General features: G+C 40.5%; 1 protein-coding gene across 1 annotated transcript in view; it reads right to left on the minus strand.

The window, feature by feature from the left end:
- Positions 1 to 27,620, minus strand: part of LOC139750304 (oxysterol-binding protein-related protein 1-like) — a 745,131-nt gene that overhangs the window by 634,937 nt on the left and 82,574 nt on the right. The window contains exon 11 of the mRNA XM_071664928.1: positions 6,851 to 6,934. Coding sequence (XP_071521029.1) covers positions 6,851 to 6,934 — 84 coding nt within the window. The remainder of the gene's footprint in view (positions 1 to 6,850; positions 6,935 to 27,620) is intronic.

Consider the following 27,620-nt stretch of genomic DNA (forward strand, 5'->3'; position numbering starts at 1 on the left):
TCACCTTTTTCCATTCTATACTCAGTCTCTCCTGGTGCTTCCTTACACATGTCTCCTTTCCAAGCTCACTTACTCTCACCACTCTCTTCACCCCAACATTCTCTCTTCTTTTCTGAAAACCTCTACAAATCTTCACTTTCGCCTCCACAAGATAATGATCAGACATCCCTCCAGTTGCACCTCTCAGCACATTAACAACCAAAAGTCTCTCTTTCACCCGCCTATCAATTAACACATAATCCAATAACGCTCTCTGGCCATCTCTCCTACTTACATACGTATACTTATGTATATCCTCTTTTTAAACCAGGTATTCCCAATCACCAGTTCTTTTTCAGCACATAAATCTACAAGCTCTTCACCATTTCCATTTACAACACTGAACACCTCATGTACACCAATTATACCCTCAACTACCACATTACTCACCTTTGCATTCAAATCACCCATCACTATAACCCAGTCTCATGGATCAAAACTACTACTAGCACACTCAGCTGCTCCCAAAAAACTTGCCTCTCATGATCTTTCTTCTCATGACCAGGTGCATATGCACCAATAATCACCCATCTCTCTCCATCCACTTTCAGTTTTACCCATATCAATCTAGAGTTTACTTTCTTTCACACTATCACATACTCCCACCACTCCTGTTTCAGGAGTAGTGCTACTCCTTCCCTTGCTCTTGTCCTCTCACTAACCCCTGACTTTACTCCCAAGACATTCCCAAACCACTCTTCCCCTTTACCCTTGAGCTTTGTTTCACTCAAAGCCAAAACATCCAGGTTCCTTTCCTCAAACATAATACCTATCTCTCCTTTTTTTCTCATCTTGGTTACATACACACATATTTAGACAACCCAATCTAAGCCCAATCTTTTATACTATGTGCCCTTTCACGCATTAGCGAGGTAGCGTCAAGAACAGAGGAGTGAGCCTTTGAGGGAATTTCCTCACTTTACCCCCTTCTCTGTTCCTCTTTTGGAAAATTAAAAAAAAAACGAGAGGGAAGGATTTCCAGCCCCCCCCGCTCCCTCCCCTTTTAGTCGCCTTCTACGACACACAGGGAAAATGTGGGAAGTATTCTTTCTCCCCTATCCTCAGGGATAATCTATATATGTGGTTTGCAGCAGAGGTGCGTGATGTCTCCATGGTTGTTTAATCTGTTTATGGATGGGGTTGCTAGGGAGATGAATGCAAGACTTTTGGAGAGAGGGGCAAGTATGCAGTCTGTTGGGGATGAGAGAGCTTGGGAAGTGAGTCAGTTGTTCGCTGATGATACAGCACTGGTGGCTGATTCGGGTGAGAATCTGCAAAAGCTGGTGAATGAGTTTGGTAAAGTGTGTGAATGAAAAAAGCTGAGAGTAAATGTGAATAAGAGCAAGGTTATTAGGTACAGTAGAGTTGAGGGACAAGTCAATTGGGAGGTGAGTTTGAATGGAGAAAAACTGGAGGAAGTGAAGTGTTTTAGATATCTGGGAGTGGATTTGGCAGTGGATGGAACCATGGAAGCAGAAGTGAATCATAGGGTGGGGGAGGGGAGCGAAAGTTCTGGGAGTGTTGAAAAATGTGTGGAAGTCGAGAACGTATTCTTGGAAAGCAAAAATGGGTATGTTTGAAGGAATAGTGGTTCCAACAATGATTTATGGTTGCGAGGTGTGGGCTACAGATAGAGTTGTACGGAGGAGGGAGGACGTGCTGGAAATGGGATGTTTGAGGACAATATGTGGTGTGAGGTGGTTTGATCGAGTAAGTAATGCAAGGGTAAGAGAGATGTGTGGTCATAAAAAGAGTGTGGTTGAGAGAGCAGAAGAGGGTGTTTTGAAATGGTTTGGTCACATGGAGATAATAAGTGGGGTAAGATTGACAAAGAGGATATATGTGTCAGAGGTGGAGGGAATGAGGAGAAGTGGGAGACCCAATTGGAGGTGGAAAGATGGAGAGAAAAAGATTTTGAGTGATCAGGTCCTGAACATGCAGGAGAGTGAAAGGTGTGCAAGGAATAGAGTGAATTGGAACAATGTGGTATACTGGGGTCGACGTGCTGTCAATGGATTGAACCAGGGCATGTGAAGCGTCTGGGGTAAACCATGGAAAGTTTTGTGGGTACTGGATGTGGTAAGGGAGCTGTGGTTTCAGTGCATTATACATGACAGCTAGAGAATGAGTGTGAACGAATGTGGCCTTTGTTGTCTTTTCCTAGCGCTACCTCGCGCACATGCGGGGGGAAGGGGGTTGTCATTTCATTTGTGGTGAGATGGCGACAGGAATGAATACAGGCAGACTATGAATTATGTACATGTGTATATATGTATGTCTGTCTTTGTATATATATATGCATACGTTGAGATGTATAGGTATGTATATGTACGTGTGTGGACGTGTATGTATATTCATGTGTATGTGGGTGGGTTGGGCCATTTTTTCATCTGTTTCTTTGCACTACCTCATTAACGCGGGAGACAGCAACAAAGTATAATAAATAAATAAATAAATAAATATACTTAGAAAAGCAAATGGATTTGTATGTAGCATTTATGGATCTGGAGAAGGCATATGATAGAGTTGATAGAGATGCTCTGTGGAAGGTATTAAGAATATATGGTGTGGGAGGCAAGTTGTTAGAAGCAGTGAAAAGTTTTTATCGAGGTTGTAAGGCATGTGTACGTGTAGGAAGAGAGGAAAGTGATTGGTTCTCAGTGAATGTAGGTTTGCGGCAAGGGTGTGTGATGTCTCCATGGTTGTTTAATTTGTTTATGGATGGGGTTGTTAGGGAGGTGAATGCAAGAGTTTTGGAAAGAGGGGCAAGTATGAAGTCTGTTGGGGATGAGAGAGCTTGGGAAGTGAGTCAGTTGTTGTTTGCTGATGATACAGCGCTGGTGGCTGATTCATGTGAGAAACTGCAGAAGCTGGTGACTGAGTTTGGTAAAGTGTGTGAAAGAAGAAAGTTAAGAGTAAATGTGAATAAGAGCAAGGTTATTAGGTACAGTAGGGTTGAGGGACAAGTCAATTGGGAGGTAAGTTTGAATGGAGAAAAACTGGAGGAAGTAAAGTGTTTTAGATATCTTTTATTGGATCTGGCAGCGGATGGAACCATGGAAGCGGAAGTGGATCATAGGGTGGGGGAAGGGGGCGAAAATCCTGGGAGCCTTGAAGAATGTGTGGAAGTCAAGAACATTATCTCGGAAAGCAAAAATGGGTATGTTTGAAGGAATAGTGGTTCCAACAATTTTGTATGGTTGCGAGGCGTGGGCTATGGATAGAGTTGTGCGCAGGAGGGTGGATGTGCTGGAAATGAGATGTTTGAGGACAATGTGTGGTGTGAGGTGGTTTGATCGAGAAAGGAGGGCAAGGAATAGAGTGAATTGGATCGATGTGGTATACCGGGGTTGACGTGCTGTCAGTGGATTGAATCAGGGCATGTGAAGTGTCTGGGGTAAACCAAGGAAAGCTGTGTAGGTATGTATATTTGCGTGTGTGGACATGTATGTATATACATGTGTATGGGGGTGGGTTGGGCCATTTCTTTCGTCTGTTTCCTTGCGCTACCACACAAACGCGGGAGACAGCGACAAAGCAAAAAAAAAATAAATAAATAAATACACACACACACACACACACACACACAAACACACACACACATACACATACATATTCATATTTGCTTGCCTTCATCGATTCCTGGTGCTACCCCACCCCACAAGAAACAACATCGCTACCCCCCAATTCAGCGAAGTAGCGCCAAGAAAACAGACAAAAAGGTCACATTCGTTCACACTAAGTCTCTAGCTATCTGGTGTAATGCACCAAAACCACAGCTCCCTATCCACACCCAGGCCCCACAGACTTTTTTATGATTTACCCCAAACGTTTCACATGCCCTGGTTCAGTCCACTGACAGCAAGTCAATCTCGGTATACCACATCAATCCAATTCACTCTGTTCCTTGCATGCCTCTCACCCTCCAGCATGTTTAGGCCCTGATCACTCAAAATCCTTTTCATTCCATCCTTCCATCTCAAATCTGGTCTCCCACTTCTCCTTCTTCCCTTCACCTCTGACACATATCTCCTCTTTGTCAACCTTTCCTCGCTCATTCTCTCCGTATGTCCAAACCATTTCAACACACCCTCTTCTGCTCTCTCAACCACACTCTTTAAATTCTCTGGCCAGTGGCACCAACCCAACTGATACATCAACATGTTTACAATTTTTTTTCATATTCTATTCCACTGACCCATGGGTGGTTGATACTTTTTTTGATGACTGTGAATCTAGTCCCCAATATCTGGTGCTTCATTATTCAATGATTATTCAATATGAATATACTACATAAAATTGGCATGGAAAATCTAAAAAATGTTGGTATGACCTCCTTAAACACCCTACAACTATGAGTGGAAAGTGCCTAAGTGAGTTTTGTGCTTGAGCAAAGAACAAGAGCAAGGGGAGCGTCAGCATGGAGGTAAACTTACATTTTCTACAGGGTTATGAAGCTAGTCAGTGTGATGTAGCCTGCCTGCTACATCACTGAGATCAATTAGTGAGCATGAAGATACAATGAGGCAGTGTACTTCTAGCATGACACCTTTAGGTGCCACCAAGATCCCTCACACCAGAGGTGAAGTTTTGGAAAATTTCCATTCCTCACCCACTCCCCTAATTTTGTTGACTCTCACCTTATGAAATTCTTCCTGCAATCTCTCTCAGTATTTCTGTACTCAAGCCTGTTTTTCAAGCATACTCACTTTCAGCACCCTCTCTTTAACTAAGTAATTCTCTCTTTTTCTAAAGCCAAAACAAACTTTCACAAAAACCTCCATCAACAAGTGATCAACCGTCCCTACCAGCTGCTCCTCTCAGCACAATCGCATTCAACAGTCACTCCTTTGCATATCCATCATTTATTGTAGCACATCGTCAAATAATACCCATTCATCTCTTATCCCACTTGCCCAAGGTATTCTCAATTTTCAATTCTTTTGCAGCACACATGTCAACAACCTGTTCAACATTTTCATGTACAATGGGTACTAGGAAGGCTGATTACTTCCAGATGGAACCCCATTTCAAAAAGTTCTGGCTCTGGTTGGAACCAGAAATTCTTCAAGATTATGGATGCTTAAAGCTTTCTTGATGAGATACATGGCTAAATAGTGGTTCATTGAGTGTTCTTTCAGCAGGCAATCTAAAATTTTTCTAAAATCAACCAAACCTAAGCTAAATTCGATGTTTGATAGAGTCAACCACACATGGTAAGGCTCGGCAATTGTCCAATCTTTCACACATGTATGTGTTGCCTGTTTTTGTCACACCATGTGTTGCCACTTTCCACACTGATTTGGCTTATCAAGAATGAGCAGGAAACATACTCATTATGATTAACTTTCAAGCCTTAACTGAAACAGTTCACAAAGTGCATCTTCCTCAATGGAGTAAGTTTAAGCTACAAGAGGCTATGCTAAGTTAGTTCTGGCTGATTCCAGACAAATTTTGACATAATAAACTTAAAGATCACACCAGTAGACCTCATAATCAACCTTTCACAAATATCAATTTCTGTTTGATGATAATTTACATCGCCTCAACATTGAAAAATACCATCTTTACATTTTTACTCAAATATTTCTGTAGCTCAACAGATATTCTAGTAGTTAAACAGTATCATCTAAATACACACAGACAGACATACACACACAGTAGAAAATGCTAGTATCATTCCACTATGGTATTTTCAATAATTAAGGATGATCATAAGTACAGAGAACTTTGAATTTAACTCAACAATCTTTTAAAGTCCTAGCTGCTCAAAACAACATGCCTCTTCACTTTGGGACATTCACTGCATCATCTTAACTTCAATCCACTCCAAAAGTGGATCATTAGCCTACGGCCATGCTTTTTTAATATGACTTAATCCTACACAGCTGAGAAACCCAACCTTTATCCTAAATGCTGGCAAATGGAAGGGATGCCCATTTCCTTGAAGTATACTTACAACCAACCCTTAGGGGATAGGTCCCACAGGCTCTATCCCACTCACTCCCCAAGGTGTCTCCACATGAAAGTCCATTCTCAGCAGATATGCTAAAAGATGAACAATCTCAAACTTATGTCTTCCTATGGAAAACATAATGACTTAGAAATTTTCTAAGAGAGATAATCATGAGTTTGTGCCATCTAAATTAGATGGCATAAAGTTATAAAACTATAAGGTTGGTCACACACTTACACCCACTTCTTTCAAGAAGGCCCAGTGCCAAGATACCAATTGTATAGCCTACATACATAGATTTTTTCAGTTTTCACAGTAACAACTAAACCATCAAGGAACAGTGTCAACAAACAAAACAAAAATCTTACCCTTGAATCCATGGATATTAAATGGAATGGATGAATTCACAATGTCTCATTACATTCAGCCATGTATAATACTGATCACTTCAGATCACTTCAAATGACTACCTTAATAACACGGACTAAACTTTTGAAACTTTGCCAGAAAAATAAAAGACCAAAATGTTCTTACAACAATAATATCCAAAGGATTCAGAATCAGTTCTTATTACTGTTTGCAGAGTTTCTGACAGTAACCAAGCTAACCTCTAATGTGTTAGAAGCTTTGAATGTATCAGTAATATCAAATACATTCCTTATTTCAAAACTAAAATTGTCATGCAGTCACAGAATAGAACATCGCAACAACCACCTCCAATCCTGCATATGAATTCAAATTTTCACATAAAATTAAAGACTTCTAAACAATACATTTCTATCTACAATTGCATTCTGATAATCAATTAAGCTACACAGAATCAACATCATTCCTAGTAGTTAATCTTTGTCTCACCTCCTCCTGCTGCTTCATTAGGGAGAGGCAATGGGTGAGGCTGGTAGTCATATTGCGGGCAGTTCCTGCTAGCACAGAGAATCTCTAAAAAGAAAAAAAGAAAATCAGTATAGCATTTCTTAAATGACTAGCAATCTTAGTGACATAATATGAAATAAACTGCCTAAAATACAGTTAAACTGTTATTGCGGCCTTCAATAAATATTGCATGATTCTGAATGTTCTATATACTGTATAGTTTGCTTGTATGGAAAACTCTCACACTCATTATCAATACAGATCTCCTATAAGATATATAAATGAACAAAACAATTCATATGAAGCAGTAATCACATAATCATGGACTAGATACAGTTTGACGTGAACAGCCTCACTCCATTCACTATAATCAAGCGCCATTTTTGCACTTTGTTTCATTAGAAAAACCCTCCTACATATGCACTTCCTCATCTTGTCCTTCTACAGGATCTGCAGTCATCCTTCATATCTACTCCCAAAACCCATTCAAGAAGTCTTTCATTACATTCATGCCACTAAAGAAAGTATGCAATTTTTTACTATATTTACCTATCCCTCCAGAATACTATACATTTCTTAGCTTTCCTTATTACTTGACCATTCCAATTTCTACCTACTTCATATCACTGCAGATGCATCTATATCACAGGTATTTTTACCATATTTCTACCATTCTACTGTTACAGATGATACCCTTTAATACATACAGCAATCTATGTTTCACACGGTCACCAACTTACTGTAATTTTCAAAAATGATTACAATAACAAAAACAATAAAAACAATTTTCCTGGCTTTACCTCTCTTCAACCCTCCTTTCTGTATGCTGCAAGGTTGCTTTGGCCACTGTTCTTGTGAACTGTTTGCATGCATCCCTACCCTTAAGGTTTGGACCCATGGCTTACATTTGGCTGCCGCTTCCCACAACTTCTATAAGGAGACCAGTAACTCAGGGAATAGCTATTAAGATATCTCCTTCTTTCCTAGAATAGTTAAGCTCTGGAATTTTCTTCCTTCTTTGGCCCTTGCCTTTTCATATAATCATTCCTCCTTTAAAAGTCAGGTCTACAAACACTGGCAGAGCCCTGACTAACTCCTTGTTTCTTTCTTTCCAGAATTTTTCTTTCACACGAGCTGGTCTTGATTTGGGTATACAGTATTTGTTTGTGCCATGTCAGTTACAAAAAAGGATGCAATCAAATGAATTAGATTTCAATTTGGCAAATGATGGGATATCAAATGTAACATAAGCTTGAATTGTGAAAGACAGGAAACTGTGGATGGGGTTAGGTGTCTGGAAGTACATTTCAGTAAGGATGGAAAGACAAGAACAGCAGCAGAAAACAGAGTAAGCATGAAAAACAATCTAACGAGCATTGAAAGCTTTGGTAAATAAACATGTTCAAGTGCAATGTGCAGAAATGCTAGTCCACACTCTGATCTACAGATATGAAACTCAAGTATATATTCTGTTGTTCATAGTCGGCATAAAAAAATCTAAGCAACAGAGACATATAACTTATACAGAACTAGTGGAATATGGATGACTGATAAAGGATGTAAGGAGGATAAGGAGCATACATATAATGAGAAGAAATCCTGAGAAAGCCATTAAGATAAAAGTCTTTTAGGATGGCACAATCATGAAGAATATACCTGGCAAATGACAGGTCAGTCACAAATAAAGAGAGCAGTACAGGCTCATACCTACTCATGACCTATGCAACTTATGACCATCCATACACACGATTGGAAAAAAAAAGACGAATCAAAAAATTAAAATCATGAAGCACGAAGTGAAGAATCTTAAATAAAAGGTAAATAGAAACAAAATCATAAAGCTGATTAACAAAAAACGAGATGATCATGATAGAAACTGAGTTGGACAAAAGAATGCTGTACAGGTAGACAATTTCTACGTGCCAAGCTGACATGCTTCTGACTTACATCCATTTCGAGATCCGACCAGTGAGTCAGAACGTAACTCGGTCGAGTGTCAGGGAGGGGAAGTACAGTTACAGGCACAGGGAAGAGTACTGAGAATACCTACAGATGATGCCTGAGGGCAAGCACTTATCACATCACACATAGTATTGCTTGTTTTATAATATAGTACTAGTGTTTTCTCCTCCCACCCACAAGGTATAGTTGTCTGTCTTAGGGTGATCCAGCAATCCCTTTAGCAGTCCATTCAGTTTTTGCATAAAGGTTTCTGTGTTAACTCCACATACATTTTTTATTTCACTGGGTAAAACACTAAACAGCTACCCCAATTTCCTAACAAGGAACTGATTTATTTTTGTTGTCTTCTATATTTCCAGGCATATTTGTAGATTTAATCACTCTCTTTCCATAAATGAGGATTTTAATTAAAAATGATCTTTTGTTTTTCTATTTGCTAACATGCATCAATTATTTCTCTCTATCTCTCACTTCTTTATCTAATGCTAATGTTGTACAGTGGCAGTCACTGCAGGCCCTCAAGGAAGTTTACAAGTAACATTCCTTTGATTCTACTCGTAAAGCTTACTTCTTTATCTAATGCTAATGTTGTACAGTAGCAGTCACTGCAGTCCCTCAAGGAAGTTTACAAGTAGCATTCCTTTGATTCTACTCGTAAAGCGTTTCTGGACACTCTCCAAATCGTCTATTCTGCTTTGTTTGTCTACCAACCACACAATGTAATAATAATCTATTTTGATTGTTAAATGAATATGAGTATTTTCACCATCAGTTTTCTGTTTCAGTGAATTTTCTCAGTACCATATCATTCATCATTTGGCTCAATAGAATTATCTCTTCAGGTCCATGATAAAGTCAAGTGTCTCTTTTACGATGATCCCAAGGCCTGAAATTTGCTTTACTCTCTCTCTTTTCCTGTTAAACATTTGTAAGGCATCTGTGTTGTACTCATTATCATGGCATCTTAGCAACGTCTCTTCCTTGTATATCAACTGACTGTTCTATGTCGTCTATCTCATTACTGTATCTCCCCTTTAGATGTAATCATTTTCCTAGTGGTTATATGTATATACTACATCATGCAAACAACTGTGACCTCTTGCAATTCTTGCAATATAAATATGCTTATAACCATAACAAAATAAAACACAATAAGTTCTCACATGCACTTTCATGTAATGATCACATCATCAAGGGAGATACAAAAATGAGACAGACGATGTAGAACAATCAACTGATATACAAGGAAGTGTCATAGATAAGACAACACTGGTAAACAAGTGTTACCGGATGGTGGTGTTTGGGATGGTGGTGTTTGGGTCAGGCATCATGCCTGTCATAAAATTTCATTATCATGTGGACAAGAAAGGGAACTGTTTACAAAGTTTGCCTACGACAAAGCTATCCAGTTTGTACATACCTTCACTAATATTAATGTTACATTTCTTTGTGCAAATGACTGGAAGATGCATAAAAGAAAGAGGCAAGAGGTCAAGAGAAAGGTGCAAGAGGTGAAAGAGAGGGCAAATGAGAGTTGGGGTGAGAGAGTATCATTAATTTTAGGGAAAATAAAAAGGAATAGTGGTTCCAACAATGTTGTATGGTTGCGAGGCGTGGGCTATGGATAGAGTTGTGCGCAGAAGGATGGATGTGCTGGAAATGAGATGTTTGAGGACAGTGTGTGGTGTGAGGTGGTTTGATCGAGTAAGTAACGTAAGGGTAAGAGAGATGTGTGGAAATAAAAAGAGCGTGGTTGAGAGAGCAGAAGAGGGTGTTTTGAAATGGTTTGGGCACATGGAGAGAACGAGTGAGGAAAGATTGACCAAGAGGATATATGTGTCGGAGGTGGAGGGAACGAGGAGAAGTGGGAGACCAAATTGGAGGTGGAAAGATGGAGTGAAAAAGATTTTGTGTGATCGGGGCCTGAACATGCAGGAGGGTGAAAGGAGGGCAAGGAATAGAGTGAATTGGATCGATGTGGTATACCGGGGTTGACGTGCTGTCAGTGGATTGAATCAGGGCATGTGAAGCGTCTGGGGTAAACCATGGAAAGCTGTGTAGGTATGTATATTTGCGTGTGTGGACGTATGTATATACATGTGTATGGGAATGGGTTGGGCCATTTCTTTCGTCTGTTTCCTTGCGCTACCTCGCAAACGCGGGAGACAGCGGAAAAAAAAAAAAAAAAAAAAAGATATTTTGGAAGGAGGAAAATAAAGTGCGTAAGACAAGAGAACAAATGAGAACATTGGTGAACGGGGCAAATGGGGAGGTAATAACAAGTAGTGGTGATGTGAGGAGATGAAACGAGTATTTTGAAGGTTTGGTGAATGTGTTAGACGATAAGAGTGGCAGATATAGGGTGTTTTGGTCGAGGTGGTGTGCGAAGTGAGAGAGTCAGGGATAATGGTTTGGTAAACAGAGAAGAGGTGGTGAAAGCTTTGCGGAAGATGAAAGCCGGCAAGGCGGAGGGTATTTCGATGGTATTGCAGTGGAATAAATTTATTAATAAAGGGGGTGACTGTGCTGCTGACTGGTTGGTGAGGATATTCAAATGTATGTATGGCTCATGTAGAAGTGCCTGAGGATTGGCGGAATGCATGCATAGTGCCACTGTACAAAGGCAAAGGGATAAAGGCGAGTGTTCAAATTACTGAGGTATAAGTTTGTTGAGTATTTCTGGGAAATTATATGGGAGGGTATTGATTGAGAGGGTGAAGGCATGTACAGAGCATCAGACTGGGGAAGAGTAGTGTGGTTTCAGAAGTGGTAGAGGATGTGTGGATCAGGTGTTTGCTTAGAAGAATGTGTGTGAGAAATACTTAGAAAAGCAAATGGATTTGTATGTAGCATTTACAGATCTGGAGAAGGCGTATGATAGAGTTGATAGAGATGCTCTTTGGAAGGTACTAAGAGTATGTGGTGTGGGAGGTAAGTTGCTGGAAGCAGTGAAAAGTTTTATCAAGGATGTAAGACATGTGCATGAGTAGGAAGAGAGGAAAGTGATTGGTTCTCAGTGAATGTCGGTTTGCGGCAGGGGTGCCTGATGTCTCCATGGCTGTTTAATTTGTTTATGGATGGGGCTGTTAGGGAGGTGAATGCAAGAGTTTTGGAGAGAGGGTTAAGCATGCAGTCTGTTGTGGATGAGAGGGCTTGGGAAGTGAGTCAGTTGTTGTTTGCTGATGATACACCGCTGGCGGCTGATTTAAGTGAGAAACTGCAGAAGCAGGTGAATGAGTTTGCTAAAGTGTGTGAAAGAAGAAAGCTGAGAGTAAATGTAAATAAGAGCAAGATTATTAGGTACAGTAGGGTTGAGAGACAAGTTAATTGGGAGGTAAGTTTGAATGGAGAAAAACTGGAGGAAAAGAAGTGTTTTAGATATCTGGGAGTGGACTTGGCATTAGATGGAACCATGGAAGTGGAAGTGAGTCCAGGGTGGGGGAGGAGGCGAAGGTTCTGGGAGCGTTGAAAAATGTGGGGAAAGCGAGAACATTATCTCGGAAAGCAAAAATGGGTATGTTTGAAGGAATAGTGGTTCCAACAATGTTATATGGTTGTGAGGCATGGGCTATAGGTAGGGTTGTGTGGAGGAGGGTGGATGTGTTGGACATGAGATGTTTGAAGACAATATGTGGTGTGAGGTGGTTTGATCGAGTAAGTAATGGAGGGGTAAGAGAGATGTGTGGTAATAAAAAGAGTGTGGTTGAGAGAGCAGAAGAGGGTGTATTGAAATGGTTTGGTCACATGGAGAAAATGAGTGAGGAAAGATTGACAAAGAGGATATATGTGTCAGAGGTGGAGGGAACAAGGAGAAGTGGGAGACCAAATTGGAGGTGGAAGAATGGAGTGAAAAAGATTTTTAGTGATCGGGGCCTGAACATGCAGGAGGGTGAAAGGTGTACAAGGAATAGAGTGAATTGGAACATTGTGGTATACTGGGGTTGACGTGCTGGCAATGGATTGAACCAAGGCATGTGAAGCATCTGGGGTGAACGATGGAAAGTTTTGTTGGGCCTGGACGTGGAAAGGGAGCGGTAGTTTTGGTGCATTAAACACGACAGCTAGAGAATGAGTGTGAACGAAAGTAGCCTTTGTTGTCTTTTCCGAGAGCTACCTTTCGCGCATGTGGGGGGAAGGGGGTGTCATTTCATGTGTGGTGGGGTGGCGATGGGAATGAATAAAGGCAGGAATTATGAACATGTGTACATGGGCACGTTGGGCCATTCTTTCATCTGTTTCCTTGTGCTACCTTGCTAGCATGGGAGACAGCGACAAAGTATAATAAATAAATAAGTAAATAAATATTCTTTGTGTATCTAATAATAGAATATTCAATGATATTTCTCATGGTAAAGGAGTCACACTTAATAACTGAACTAGCATCACTCCAGTAAATTTAATGGTCATAATTTTCAAAATGATTAAACAAAGCACTTGATTCTTGTCTTGCTTTTATACTATATCTGACCATAATTTTCAAAATGATTAAACAAAGCACTTGATTCTTGTCTTGCTTTTATACTATATCTATGATTAAACAAAGCACTTGATTCTTGTCTTGCTTTTATACTATATCTATGTTGCTTAAGTCTAACATAAAATCTTTACCAGTCTGCCAAACATAAAACATATCAGAACTCCTACAGGGGATTCTGCAAATGCAGCAAACAGAATTTTCTGGCAAGAATTTCATTAAGATATTCTTTATAGTATTGTTGTTGCTAAAGGCTACATTTATATGGAAGGACTTAAGCAGCCTGGGAAGTAATATAAAATTATCACTAAAAGGGAGACCTAAAAGATTCTTGGTATCAAGGAGAGGTTTGGGTTTAACTACAGTTATGATTTCTTTGCCAACTTAAAGAGATTTATCAATGAAATATCTAGGATACTTTTAACTTGGATCCATTAAATAAATCTTCTCAAACTAATCATCAACATATTCCAGACTGCATTCAAGTAATGCCCTAAAGAATATCAACTGGAACGACAACTGTTTAATTCTGTCATGTTGAGTCGGGTAATAATGAACACAAAAAACATACATTGGTGGGTTTTATGTATATGCTAAACTTTAACATGTTTTTACCCCTATGGATCATGCAATCTAATAATTGTAACTTTATTATTTTCCACTTCCACACTAAATTTGATAGAAGATAACATTGTTAAGAGAGAAATATCTAAATTTTCATTTGCTGGCCAAACACATACCTAAAACAAACTGACTTATAGGGTAAGATGTCCCTTAGTAATTTTGTTTCAAAGAATTCCATGAACAGATTACTTTAAACTGGTGAAAGAGGGTTACCCATCACAATACAAAATTTCTGAGCATAATATTCTCTATAAAATTGAAATATACAGTCTTTTATACATATTTTTATCAATTCAAAAGACACTGATTCTGAAACAAGTAAATCAAGATTATCCAAGATATCAACCAAATATATTAAGAGGTCATCAACTGGAACTTTTGAGAACAAGATGAAACATCAAAACTTACCAGTCTAAAATCAAAATCAACATGGATATGATAAGCTTGTTAACAAAATCTACATTATTCAAGATATCAGTATTTAATATATTACCAACTAGTGGTCCTAACAAAGAGACTAACCATTTTGATAATCTATATTTGACTGAGCCCACTGAACTCACCATGGGTCTTACTAGAAAGTTTGGCTTACATGATCTGATAAGTCCATACATATATGGCAATGAAAGGGACAATGATGAAAATCTTTTGATGAGAGAATCATTACCCTTCAACAACAACTTCAGTTCTTTATCAAAGAGAGAATTAACTGCTTCTAGGGGATTTCTACTAAGTTTAAAGTATGTTGTATCATCACATAAAAGATCATTCATTTTTGACAAACAATCAACTATGTCCATAATCACAACTGGGTTAGCTAAGCTTATCTGCTTTAGTTATTTCTATCTATTTATCATACTTAGTTGCTGTCTCCCGCATTAGTGAGGTAATGCAAGGAAACATAAAAAAGAATTGCCCAACCCACCCACATACACATGTATATACATAAACACCCACACACATACATATACATACCTGTACATTTCAACATTCTATTTTTTATTACACTTTGTCGCTGTCTCCCACGTTAGCAAGGTAGCACAGGGAAACAGAAGAGAGAATGACCCAACCCACCCAACATGTATATACATACACGCCCACACACACACACACACATATACATAGCTATACATTTCAATGTATACATGCATATACATACACAGACATATACAAATACACACATGTACATATTCATACTTGCTGTCCTCATCTATTCCCGTTGCCACCCCGCCACACATGATATGGCAATCCCCTTCCCCCACACGCGCGCGCGAGGTAGTGCGAAGAAGAGAAAACAAAGGCCACAAGAAAACAGATGAAAGAATGGCCCAACCCACCCACATACACATGTACATACATACATGCCCACATACGCACATATACATACCTATACATTTCAACATGTACATATATACACATGTACATATTCATATTTGCTGCCTTCATCCATTCCCGTCGCCATCCTGCTACACATCAACAGCACCCCCCTCCCCCAGTGCGCTTGCAAGGTAGCACTAGGTAAAGACAACAAAGGCCACATTCGTTCACACTCAGTCTCTAGCTGTCATGTGTAATGCACCCAAACCACAGCTCCCTTTCCACATCCAGGCCCCATAAAACTTTCCATGGTTTACCCCAGATGCTTCACATGCCCTGGTTCAATCCATATATACATTTATGTTTATTACACTTTGTCGCTGTCTCCCGTGTTAGCGAGGTAGCACAAGGAAACACAAAAGAATGGCCCAACCCACCCACATATGCATGTATGTACATACACACCCACACACATACGTATACATACCTATACATTTCAACGTATACATACATAGACATATACATATATGTATCTAAATAAGTTTCCTACTACCTAATGCCCCTGCCTAATGTTCCTACCTACAATTTCTACCTGTTTCAACCTAATGCTCTCATCTAAATGTTCTGACCTACAACTTCTGTCTATTGCTCCTACTATTTCGCCCAAAGGCAAGGCTAGCACATAGCACTCACCACAGGTAAATCTAGAGTATGAAGAATGAGCTGTGTGAGTTAAGTGTTGTCAAGTGGTATGTGTGACAAGGAGAGTTGCATGTTTATGGACAGAATATCAGTAGTTTATGTGTGAGTGAGGCAGAAATAAAAGACAACTACCCAGGTCAGAGGTGTGTAACTTTACAACCGCTGAAGTGCTGGCTCACCATGCAGCTGTCACTAACCCTGATACCCAGGCAAGTTGTACTGGTAATATACATCCCTGGTCACTGCCTGCCTACCAACCACTACCTACCAGTGGGGATACAAACTGAATATTTTCCTGTGACACAATCAAAATATGCATAAGTACATACATACCTCAAATTATTGTGATATATGTATGTAAGTATTAGTGAAAGAGAAGAGAGAGGCATTTGGACGATTTTTGCAGGGAAAAAATGCAATCGAGTGGGAGATGTATAAAAGAAAGAGACAGGAGGTCAAGAGAAAGGTGCAAGAGGTGAAAAAAAGGGCAAATGAGAGTTGGGGTGAGAGAGTATCATTAAATTTTAGGGAGAATAAAAAGATGTTCTGGAAGGAGGTAAATAAAGTGCGTAAGACAAGGGAGCAAATGGGAACTTCGGTGAAGGGCGCAAGTGGGGAGGTGATAACAAGTAGTGGTGATGTGAGAAGGAGATGGAGTGAGTATTTTGAAGGTTTGTTGAATGTGTTTGATGATAGAGTGGCAGATATAGGGTGTTTTGGTCGAGGTGGTGTGCAAAGTGAGAGGGTTAGGGAAAATGATTTGGTAAACAGAGAAGAGGTAGTGAAAGACTTTGCGGAAGATGAAAGCCGGCAAGGCAGCAGGTTTGGATGGTATTGCTGTGGAATTTATCAAAAAAGGGGGTGACTGTATTGTTGACTGGTTGGTGAGGATATTCAAATGTATGTATGGCTCATGTAGAAGTGCCTGAGGATTGGCGGAATGCATGCATAGTGCCACTGTACAAAGGCAAAGGGATAAAGGCGAGTGTTCAAATTACTGAGGTATAAGTTTGTTGAGTATTTCTGGGAAATTATATGGGAGGGTATTGATTGAGAGGGTGAAGGCATGTACAGAGCATCAGACTGGGGAAGAGTAGTGTGGTTTCAGAAGTGGTAGAGGATGTGTGGATCAGGTGTTTGCTTAGAAGAATGTGTGTGAGAAATACTTAGAAAAGCAAATGGATTTGTATGTAGCATTTACAGATCTGGAGAAGGCGTATGATAGAGTTGATAGAGATGCTCTTTGGAAGGTACTAAGAGTATGTGGTGTGGGAGGTAAGTTGCTGGAAGCAGTGAAAAGTTTTATCAAGGATGTAAGACATGTGCATGAGTAGGAAGAGAGGAAAGTGATTGGTTCTCAGTGAATGTCGGTTTGCGGCAGGGGTGCCTGATGTCTCCATGGCTGTTTAATTTGTTTATGGATGGGGCTGTTAGGGAGGTGAATGCAAGAGTTTTGGAGAGAGGGTTAAGCATGCAGTCTGTTGTGGATGAGAGGGCTTGGGAAGTGAGTCAGTTGTTGTTTGCTGATGATACACCGCTGGCGGCTGATTTAAGTGAGAAACTGCAGAAGCAGGTGAATGAGTTTGCTAAAGTGTGTGAAAGAAGAAAGCTGAGAGTAAATGTAAATAAGAGCAAGATTATTAGGTACAGTAGGGTTGAGAGACAAGTTAATTGGGAGGTAAGTTTGAATGGAGAAAAACTGGAGGAAAAGAAGTGTTTTAGATATCTGGGAGTGGACTTGGCATTAGATGGAACCATGGAAGTGGAAGAGAGTCCAGGGTGGGGGAGGAGGCGAAGGTTCTGGGAGCGTTGAAAAATGTGGGGAAAGCGAGAACATTATCTCGGAAAGCAAAAATGGGTATGTTTGAAGGAATAGTGGTTCCAACAATGTTATATGGTTGTGAGGCATGGGCTATAGGTAGGGTTGTGTGGAGGAGGGTGGATGTGTTGGACATGAGATGTTTGAAGACAATATGTGGTGTGAGGTGGTTTGATCGAGTAAGTAATGGAGGGGTAAGAGAGATGTGTGGTAATAAAAAGAGTGTGGTTGAGAGAGCAGAAGAGGGTGTATTGAAATGGTTTGGTCACATGGAGAAAATGAGTGAGGAAAGATTGACAAAGAGGATATATGTGTCAGAGGTGGAGGGAACAAGGAGAAGTGGGAGACCAAATTGGAGGTGGAAGAATGGAGTGAAAAAGATTTTTAGTGATCGGGGCCTGAACATGCAGGAGGGTGAAAGGTGTACAAGGAATAGAGTGAATTGGAACATTGTGGTATACTGGGGTTGACGTGCTGGCAATGGATTGAACCAAGGCATGTGAAGCATCTGGGGTGAACGATGGAAAGTTTTGTTGGGCCTGGACGTGGAAAGGGAGCGGTAGTTTTGGTGCATTAAACACGACAGCTAGAGAATGTCTTTTCCGAGAGCTACCTTTCGCGCATGTGGGGGGAAGGGGGTGTCATTTCATGTGTGGTGGGGTGGCGATGGGAATGAATAAAGGCAGGAATTATGAACATGTGTACATGGGCACGTTGGGCCATTCTTTCATCTGTTTCCTTGTGCTACCTTGCTAGCATGGGAGACAGCGACAAAGTATAATAAATAAATAAGTAAATAAATATTCTTTGTGTATCTAATAATAGAATATTCAATGATATTTCTCATGGTAAAGGAGTCACACTTAATAACTGAACTAGCATCACTCCAGTAAATTTAATGGTCATAATTTTCAAAATGATTAAACAAAGCACTTGATTCTTGTCTTGCTTTTATACTATATCTGACCATAATTTTCAAAATGATTAAACAAAGCACTTGATTCTTGTCTTGCTTTTATACTATATCTATGTTGCTTAAGTCTAACATAAAATCTTTACCAGTCTGCCAAACATAAAACATATCAGAACTCCTACAGGGGATTCTGCAAATGCAGCAAACAGAATTTTCTGGCAAGAATTTCATTAAGATATTCTTTATAGTATTGTTGTTGCTAAAGGCTACATTTATATGGAAGGACTTAAGCAGCCTGGGAAGTAATATAAAATTATCACTAAAAGGGAGACCTAAAAGATTCTTGGTATCAAGGAGATGTTTGGGTTTAACTACAGTTATGATTTCTTTGCCAACTTAAAGAGATTTATCAATGAAATATCTAGGATACTTTTAACTTGGATCCATTAAATAAATCTTCTCAAACTAATCATCAACATATTCCAGACTGCATTCAAGTAATGCCCTAAGGAATATCAACTGGAACGACAACTGTTTAATTCTGTCATGTTGAGTCGGGTAATAATGAACACAAAAAACATACATTGGTGGGTTTTATGTATATGCTAAACTTTAACATGTTTTTACCCCTATGGATCATGCAATCTAATAATTGTAACTTTATTATTTTCCACTTCCACACTAAATTTGATAGAAGATAACATTGTTAAGAGAGAAATATCTGTAAATTTTCATTTGCTGGCCAAACACATACCTAAAACAAACTGACTTATAGGGTAAGATGTCCCTTAGTAATTTTGTTTCAAAGAATTCCATGAACAGATTACTTTAAACTGGTGAAAGAGGGTTACCCATCACAATACAAAATTTCTGAGCATAATATTCTCTATAAAATTGAAATATACAGTCTTTTATACATATTTTTATCAATTCAAAAGACACCGATTCTGAAACAAGTAAATCAAGATTATCCAAGATATCAACCAAATATATTAAGAGGTCATCAACTGGAACTTTGAGAACAAGATGAAACATCAAAACTTACCAGTCTAAAATCAAAATCAACATGGATATGATAAGCTTGTTAACAAAATCTACATTATTCAAGATATCAGTATTTAATATATTACCAACTAGTGGTCCTAACAAAGAGACTAACCATTTTGATAATCTATATTTGACTGAGCCCACTGAACTCACCATGGGTCTTACTAGAAAGTTTGGCTTACATGATCTGATAAGTCCATACATATATGGCAATGAAAGGGACAATGATGAAAATCTTTTGATGAGAGAATCATTACCCTTCAACAACAACTTCAGTTCTTTATCAAAGAGAGAATTAACTGCTTCTAGGGGATTTCTACTAAGTTTAAAGTATGTTGTATCATCACATAAAAGATCATTCATTTTTGACAAACAATCAACTATGTCCATAATCACAACTGGGTTAGCTAAGCTTATCTGCTTTAGTTATTTCTATCTATTTATCATACTTAGTTGCTGTCTCCCGCATTAGTGAGGTAATGCAAGGAAACATAAAAAAGAATTGCCCAACCCACCCACATACACATGTATATACATAAACACCCACACACGTACATATACATACCTGTACATTTCAACATTCTATTTTTTATTACACTTTGTCGCTGTCTCCCACGTTAGCAAGGTAGCACAGGGAAACAGAAGAGAGAATGACCCAACCCACCCACATACACATGTATATACATACACGCCCACACACACACACACACATATACATACCTATACATTTCAATGTATACATGCATATACATACACAGACATATACAAATACATACATGTACATATTCATACTTGCTGTCCTCATCTATTCCCGTTGCCACCCCGCCACACATGATATGGCAATCCCCTTCCCCCACACGCGCGCGCGAGGTAGTGCGAAGAAGAGAAAACAAAGGCCACAAGAAAACAGATGAAGGAATGGCCCAACCCACCCACATACACATGTACATACATACATGCCCACATACGCACATATACATACCTATACATTTCAACATGTACATATATACACATGTACATATTCATATTTGCTGCCTTCATCCATTCCCGTCGCCATCCTGCTACACATCAAACAGCACCCCCCTCCCCCAGTGCGCTTGCAAGGTAGCACTAGGTAAAGACAACAAAGGCCACATTCGTTCACACTCAGTCTCTAGCTGTCATGTGTAATGCACCCAAACCACAGCTCCCTTTCCACATCCAGGCCCCATAAAACTTTCCATGGTTTACCCCAGATGCTTCACATGCCCTGGTTCAATCCATATATACATTTATGTTTATTACACTTTGTCGCTGTCTCCCGTGTTAGCGAGGTAGCACAAGGAAACACAAAAGAATGGCCCAACCCACCCACATATGCATGTATGTACATACACACCCACACACATACGTATACATACCTATACATTTCAACGTATACATACATAGACATATACATATATGTATCTAAATAAGTTTCCTACTACCTAATGCCCCTGCCTAATGTTCCTACCTACAATTTCTACCTGTTTCAACCTAATGCTCTCATCTAAATGTTCTGACCTACAACTTCTATCTATTGCTCCTACTATTTCGCCCAAAGGCAAGGCTAGCACATAGCACTCACCACAGGTAAATCTAGAGTATGAAGAATGAGCTGTGTGAGTTAAGTGTTGTCAAGTGGTATGTGTGACAAGGAGAGTTGCATGTTTATGGACAGAATATCAGCAGTTTATGTGTGAGTGAGGCAGAAATAAAAGACAACTACCCAGGTCAGAGGTGTGTAACTTTACAACCGCTGAAGTGCTGGCTCACCATGCAGCTGTCACTAACCCTGATACCCAGGCAAGTTGTACTGGTAATATACATCCCTGGTCACTGCCTGCCTACCAACCACTACCTACCAGTGGGGATACAAACTGAATATTTTCCTGTGACAATCAAAATATGCATAATAAGTACATACATACCTCAAATTATTGTGATATATGTATGTAAGTATTAGTGAAAGAGAAGAGAGAGGCATTTGGACGATTTTTGCAGGGAAAAACTGCAATTGAGTGGGAGATGTATAAAAGAAAGAGACAGGAGGTCAAGAGAAAGGTGCAAGAGGTGAAAAAAAGGGCAAATGAGAGTTGGGGTGAGAGAGTATCATTAAATTTTAGGGAGAATAAAAAGATGTTCTGGAAGGAGGTAAATAAAGTGCGTAAGACAAGGGAGCAAATGGGAACTTCGGTGAAGGGCGCAAGTGGGGAGGTGATAACAAGTAGTGGTGATGTGAGAAGGAGATGGAGTGAGTATTTTGAAGGTTTGTTGAATGTGTTTGATGATAGAGTGGCAGATATAGGGTGTTTTGGTCGAGGTGGTGTACAAAGTGAGAGGGTTAGGGAAAATGATTTGGTAAACAGAGAAGAGGTAGTGAAAGCTTTGCGGAAGATGAAAGCCGGCAAGGCAGCAGGTTTGGATGGTATTGCAGTGGAATTTATTAAAAAAGGGGGTGACTGTATTGTTGACTGGTTGGTAAGGTTATTTAATGTATGTATGACTCATGGTGAGGTGCCTGAGGATTGGCGGAATGCGTGCATAGTGCCATTGCACAAAGGCAAAGGGGATAAGAGTGAGTGCTCAAATTACAGAGGTATAAGTTTGTTGAGTATTCTGGTAAATTATATGGGAGGGTATTGATTGAGAGGGTGAAAGGCATGTACAGAGCATCAGATTGGGGAAGAGCAGTGTGGTTTCAGAAGTGGTAGAGGATGTGTGGATCAGGTGTTTGCTTTGAAGAATGTATGTGAGAAATACTTAGAAAAGCAAATGGATTTGTATGTAGCATTTATGGATCTGGAGAAGGCATATGATAGAGTTGATAGAGATGCTCTGTGGAAGGTATTAAGAATATATGGTGTGGGAGGAAAGTTGTTAGAAGCAGTGAAAAGTTTTTATCGAGGATGTAAGGCATGTGTACGTGTAGGAAGAGAGGACAGTGATTGGTTCTCAGTGAATGTAGGTTTGCGGCAGGGGTGTGTGATGTCTCCATGGTTGTTTAATTTGTTTATGGATGGGGTTGTTAGGGAGGTAAATGCAAGAGTTTTGGAAAGAGGGGCAAGTATGAAGTCTGTTGGGGATGAGAGAGCTTGGGAAGTGAGTCAGTTGTTGTTCGCTGATGATACAGCGCTGGTGGCTGATTCATGTGAGAAACTGCAGAAGCTGGTGACTGAGTTTGGAAAAGTGTGTGGAAGAAGAAAGTTAAGAGTAAATGTGAATAAGAGCAAGGTTATTAGGTACAGTAGGGTTGAGGGTCAAGTCAATTGGGAGGTGAGTTTGAATGGAGAAAAACTGGAGGAAGTGAAGTGTTTTAGATATCTGGGAGTGGATCTGGCAGCGGATGGAACCATGGAAGCGGAAGTGGATCATAGGGTGGGGGAGGGGGCGAAAATCCTGGGGGCCTTGAAGAATGTGTGGAAGTCGAGAACATTATCTCGGAAAGCAAAAATGGGTATGTTTGAAGGAATAGTGGTTCCAACAATGTTGTATGGTTGCGAGGCGTGGGCTATGGATAGAGTTGTGCGCAGGAGGATGGATGTGCTGGAAATGAGATGTTTGAGGACAATATGTGGTGTGAGGTGGTTTGATCGAGTGAGTAACGTAAGGGTAAGAGAGATGTGTGGAAATAAAAAGAGCGTGGTTGAGAGAGCAGAAGAGGGTGTTTTGAAGTGGTTTGGGCACATGGAGAGGATGAGTGAGGAAAGATTGACCAAGAGGATATATGTGTCGGAGGTGGAGGGAACAAGGAGAAGAGGGAGACCAAATTGGAGGTGGAAAGATGGAGTGAAAAAGATTTTGTGTGATCGGGGCCTGAACATGCAGGAGGGTGAAAGGAGGGCAAGGAATAGAGTGAATTGGAGCGATGTGGTATACTGGGGTTGACATGCTGTCAGTGGATTGAAGCAGGGCATGTGAAGTGTCTGGGGTAAACCATGGAAAGCTGTGTAGGTATGTATATTTGCGTGTGTGGACGTATGTATATACATGTGTATGGGGGGGGTGGTTGGGCCATTTCTTTCGTCTGTTTCCTTGCGCTACCTCGCAAACGCGGGAGACAGCGACAAAGTATAATAAAAGAAAATAATAAAAAATGTATGTAAGTAGGAGAGATGGCCAGAGAGCGTTATTGGATTACGTGTTAATTGATAGGCGTGTGAAAGAGAGATTTTTGGATGTTAATGTGCTGAGAGGTGCAACTGGAGGGATGTCTGATCATTATTTTGTGGAGGCGAAGGTAAAGATTTGTAGGGGTTTTCAGAAAAGAGGAGAGAATGTTGGGGTGAAGAGAGCGGTGAGAGTAAGTGAGCTTGGGAAGGAGAATTGTGTGAGGAAGTACCAGGATAGACTGAGTACAGAATGGAAAAAGGTGAGAACAAAGGAGGTAAGGGGAGTGGGGGAGGAATGGGATGTATTTAGGGAAGCAGTGATGGCTTGCGCAAAAGATGCTTGTGGCATGAGAAGCGTTGGAGGTGGGTTGATTAGAAAGGGTAGTGAGTGGTGGGATGAAGAAGTAAGATTATTAGTGAAACAGAATAGAGAGGCATTTGGACGATTTTTGCAGGGAAAAATGCAAATGAGTGGGAGTTGTATAAAAGAAAGAGGCAGGAGGTCACGAGAAAGGTGCAAGAGGTGAAAAAGAGGGCAAATGAGAGTTGGGGTGAGAGAGTATCATCAAATTTTAAGGAGAATAAAAAGATGTTTTGGAAGGAGGTAAATAAAGTGCGTAAGACAAGGGAACAAATGGGAACTTCAGTGAAGGGGGCTAATGGGGAGGTGATAACAAGTAGTGGTGATGTGAGAAGGAGATGGAGTGAGTATTTTGAAGGTTTGCTGAATGTGTTTGATGATAGAGTGGCAGATATAGGGTGTTTTGGTCGAGGTGGTGTGCAAAGTGAGAGGGTTAAGGAAAATGATTTGGTAAACAGGGAAGAGGTAGCAAAAGCTTTGCAGAAGATGAAAGCCAGCAAGGCAGCGGGTTTGGATGGTATTGCAGTGGAATTTATTAAAAAAAAGGGGGTGACTGTATTGCTGACTGGATAGTAAGTTAAATTTAATGTATGATTCATGGTGAGGTGCCTGAGGATTGGCGGAATGCTTGCATAGTGCCATTGTACAAAGGCAAAGGGGATAAGAGTGAGTGCTCAAATTATGGGGGTATAAGTTTGTTGAGGGTGTTTTGGTCGAGGTGGTGTGCAAAGTGAGAGGGTTAGGGAAAATGATTTGGTAAACAGAGAAGAGGTAGTGAAAGCTTTGCGGAAGATGAAAGCCGGCAAGGCAGCAGGTTTGGATGGTATTGCTGTGGAATTTATTAAAAAAGGGGGTGACTGTATTGTTGACTGGTTGGTAAGGTTATTTAATGTATGTATGACTCATGGTGAGGTGCCTGAGGATTGGCGGAATGCGTGCATAGTGCCATTGTACAAAGGCAAAGGGGATAAGAGTGAGTGCTCAAATTACAGAGGTATAAGTTTGTTGAGTATTCCTGGCAAATTATATGGGAGGGTATTGACTGAGAGGGTGAAGGCATGTACAGAGCATCAGATTGGGGAAGAGCAGTGTGGTTTCAGAAGTGGTAGAGGATGTGTGGATCAGGTGTTTGCTTTGAAGAATGTATGTGAGAAATACTTAGAAAAGCAAATGGATTTGTATGTAGCATTTATGGATCTGGAGAAGGCATATGATAGAGTTGATAGAGATGCTCTGTGGAAGGTATTAAGAATATATGGTGTGGGAGGCAAGTTGTTAGAAGCAGTGAAAAGTTTTTATCGAGGATGTAAGGCATGTGTACGTGTAGGAAGAGAGGAAAGTGATTGGTTCTCAGTGAATGTAGGTTTGCGGCAGGGGTGTGTGATGTCTCCATGGTTGTTTAATTTGTTTATGGATGGGGTTGTTAGGGAGGTAAATGCAAGAGTTTTGGAAAGAGGGGCAAGTATGAAGTCTGTTGGGGATGAGAGAGCTTGGGAAGTGAGTCAGTTGTTGTTCGCTGATGATACAGCGCTGGTGGCTGATTCATGTGAGAAACTGCAGAAGCTGGTGACTGAGTTTGGAAAAGTGTGTGGAAGAAGAAAGTTAAGAGTAAATGTGAATAAGAGCAAGGTTATTAGGTACAGTAGGGTTGAGGGTCAAGTCAATTGGGAGGTGAGTTTGAATGGAGAAAAACTGGAGGAAGTGAAGTGTTTTAGATATCTGGGAGTGGATCTGGCAGCGGATGGAACCATGGAAGCGGAAGTGGATCATAGGGTGGGAGAGGGGGCGAAAATCCTGGGGGCCTTGAAGAATGTGTGGAAGTCGAGAACATTATCTCGGAAAGCAAAAATGGGTATGTTTGAAGGAATAGTGGTTCCAACAATGTTGTATGGTTGCGAGGCGTGGGCTAAGGATAGAGTTGTGCGCAGGAGGATGGATGTGCTGGAAATGAGATGTTTGAGGACAATGTGTGGTGTGAGGTGGTTTGATCGAGTGAGTAACGTAAGGGTAAGAGAGATGTGTGGAAATAAAAAGAGCGTGGTTGAGAGAGCAGAAGAGGGTGTTTTGAAGTGGTTTGGGCACATGGAGAGGATGAGTGAGGAAAGATTGACCAAGAGGATATATGTGTCGGAGGTGGAGGGAACAAGGAGAAGAGGGAGACCAAATTGGAGGTGGAAAGATGGAGTGAAAAAGATTTTGTGTGATCGGGGCCTGAACATGCAGGAGGGTGAAAGGAGGGCAAGGAATAGAGTGAATTGGAGCGATGTGGTATACCGGGGTTGACGTGCTGTCAGTGGATTGAAGCAAGGCATGTGAAGCGTCTGGGGTAAACCATGGAAAGCTGTGTAGGTATGTATATTTGCGTGTGTGGACGTATGTATATACAAGTGTATGGGGGGGGGGCCATTTCTTTCGTCTGTTTCCTTGCGCTACCTCGCAAATGCGGGAGACAGCGACAAAGTATAATAAAAAAAATAAAGTTTGTTGAGTATTCCTGGGAAATTATATGGGAGGGTATTGATTGAGAGGGTGAAGGCATGTACAGAGCATCAGATTGGGGAAGAGCAGTGTGGTTTCAGAAGTGGTAGAGGATGTGTGGATCAGGTGTTTGCTTTGAAGAATGTATGAGAAATACTTAGAAAAGCAAATGGATTTGTATGTAGCATTTATGGATCTGGAGAAGGCATATGATAGAGTTGATAGATATGCTCTGTGGAAGGTATTAAGAATATATGGTGTGGGAGGCAAGTTGTTAGAAGCAGTGAAAAGTTTTTATCGAGGATGTAAGGCATGTGTACCTGTAGGAAGAGAGGAAAGTGATTGGCTCTTAGTGAATGTAGGTTTGCAGCAGGGGTGTGTGATGTCTCCATGGTTGTTTAATTTGTTTATGGATAGGGTTGTTAGGGAGGTGAATGCAAGAGTTTTCGAAAGAGGGGCAAGTATGCAGTCTGTTGTGGATGAGAGAGCTTGGGAAGTGTCAGTTGTTGTTCGCTGACGATACAGCGCTGGTGGCTGATTCATGTGAGAAACTGCAGAAGCTGGTGACTGAGTCTGGTAAAGTGTGTGAAAGAAGAAAGTTGAGAGTAAATGTGAACAAGAGCAACGTCATTAGGTACAGTAGGGTTGAGGGTCAAGTCAATTAGGAGGTTAAGTTTGAATGGAGAAAAACTGGAGGAAGTAAAGTGTTTTAGATATCTGGGAGTGGATCTGGCAGCGGATGGAACCATGGAAGCGGAAGTGAGTCATAGGGTGGGGGAGGGGGCGAAAATTCTAGGAGCCTTGAAGAATGTTTGGAAGTCGAGAACATTATCTCGGAAAGCAAAAATGGGTATGTTTGAAGGAATAGTGGTTCCAACAATGTTGCATGGTTGCGAGGCGTGGGCTATGGATAGAGTTGCGCGTA

The sequence above is a fragment of the Panulirus ornatus genome, chromosome 9, assembly GCF_036320965.1.
Source record: "Panulirus ornatus isolate Po-2019 chromosome 9, ASM3632096v1, whole genome shotgun sequence".
NCBI lineage: Eukaryota > Metazoa > Arthropoda > Malacostraca > Decapoda > Palinuridae > Panulirus > Panulirus ornatus.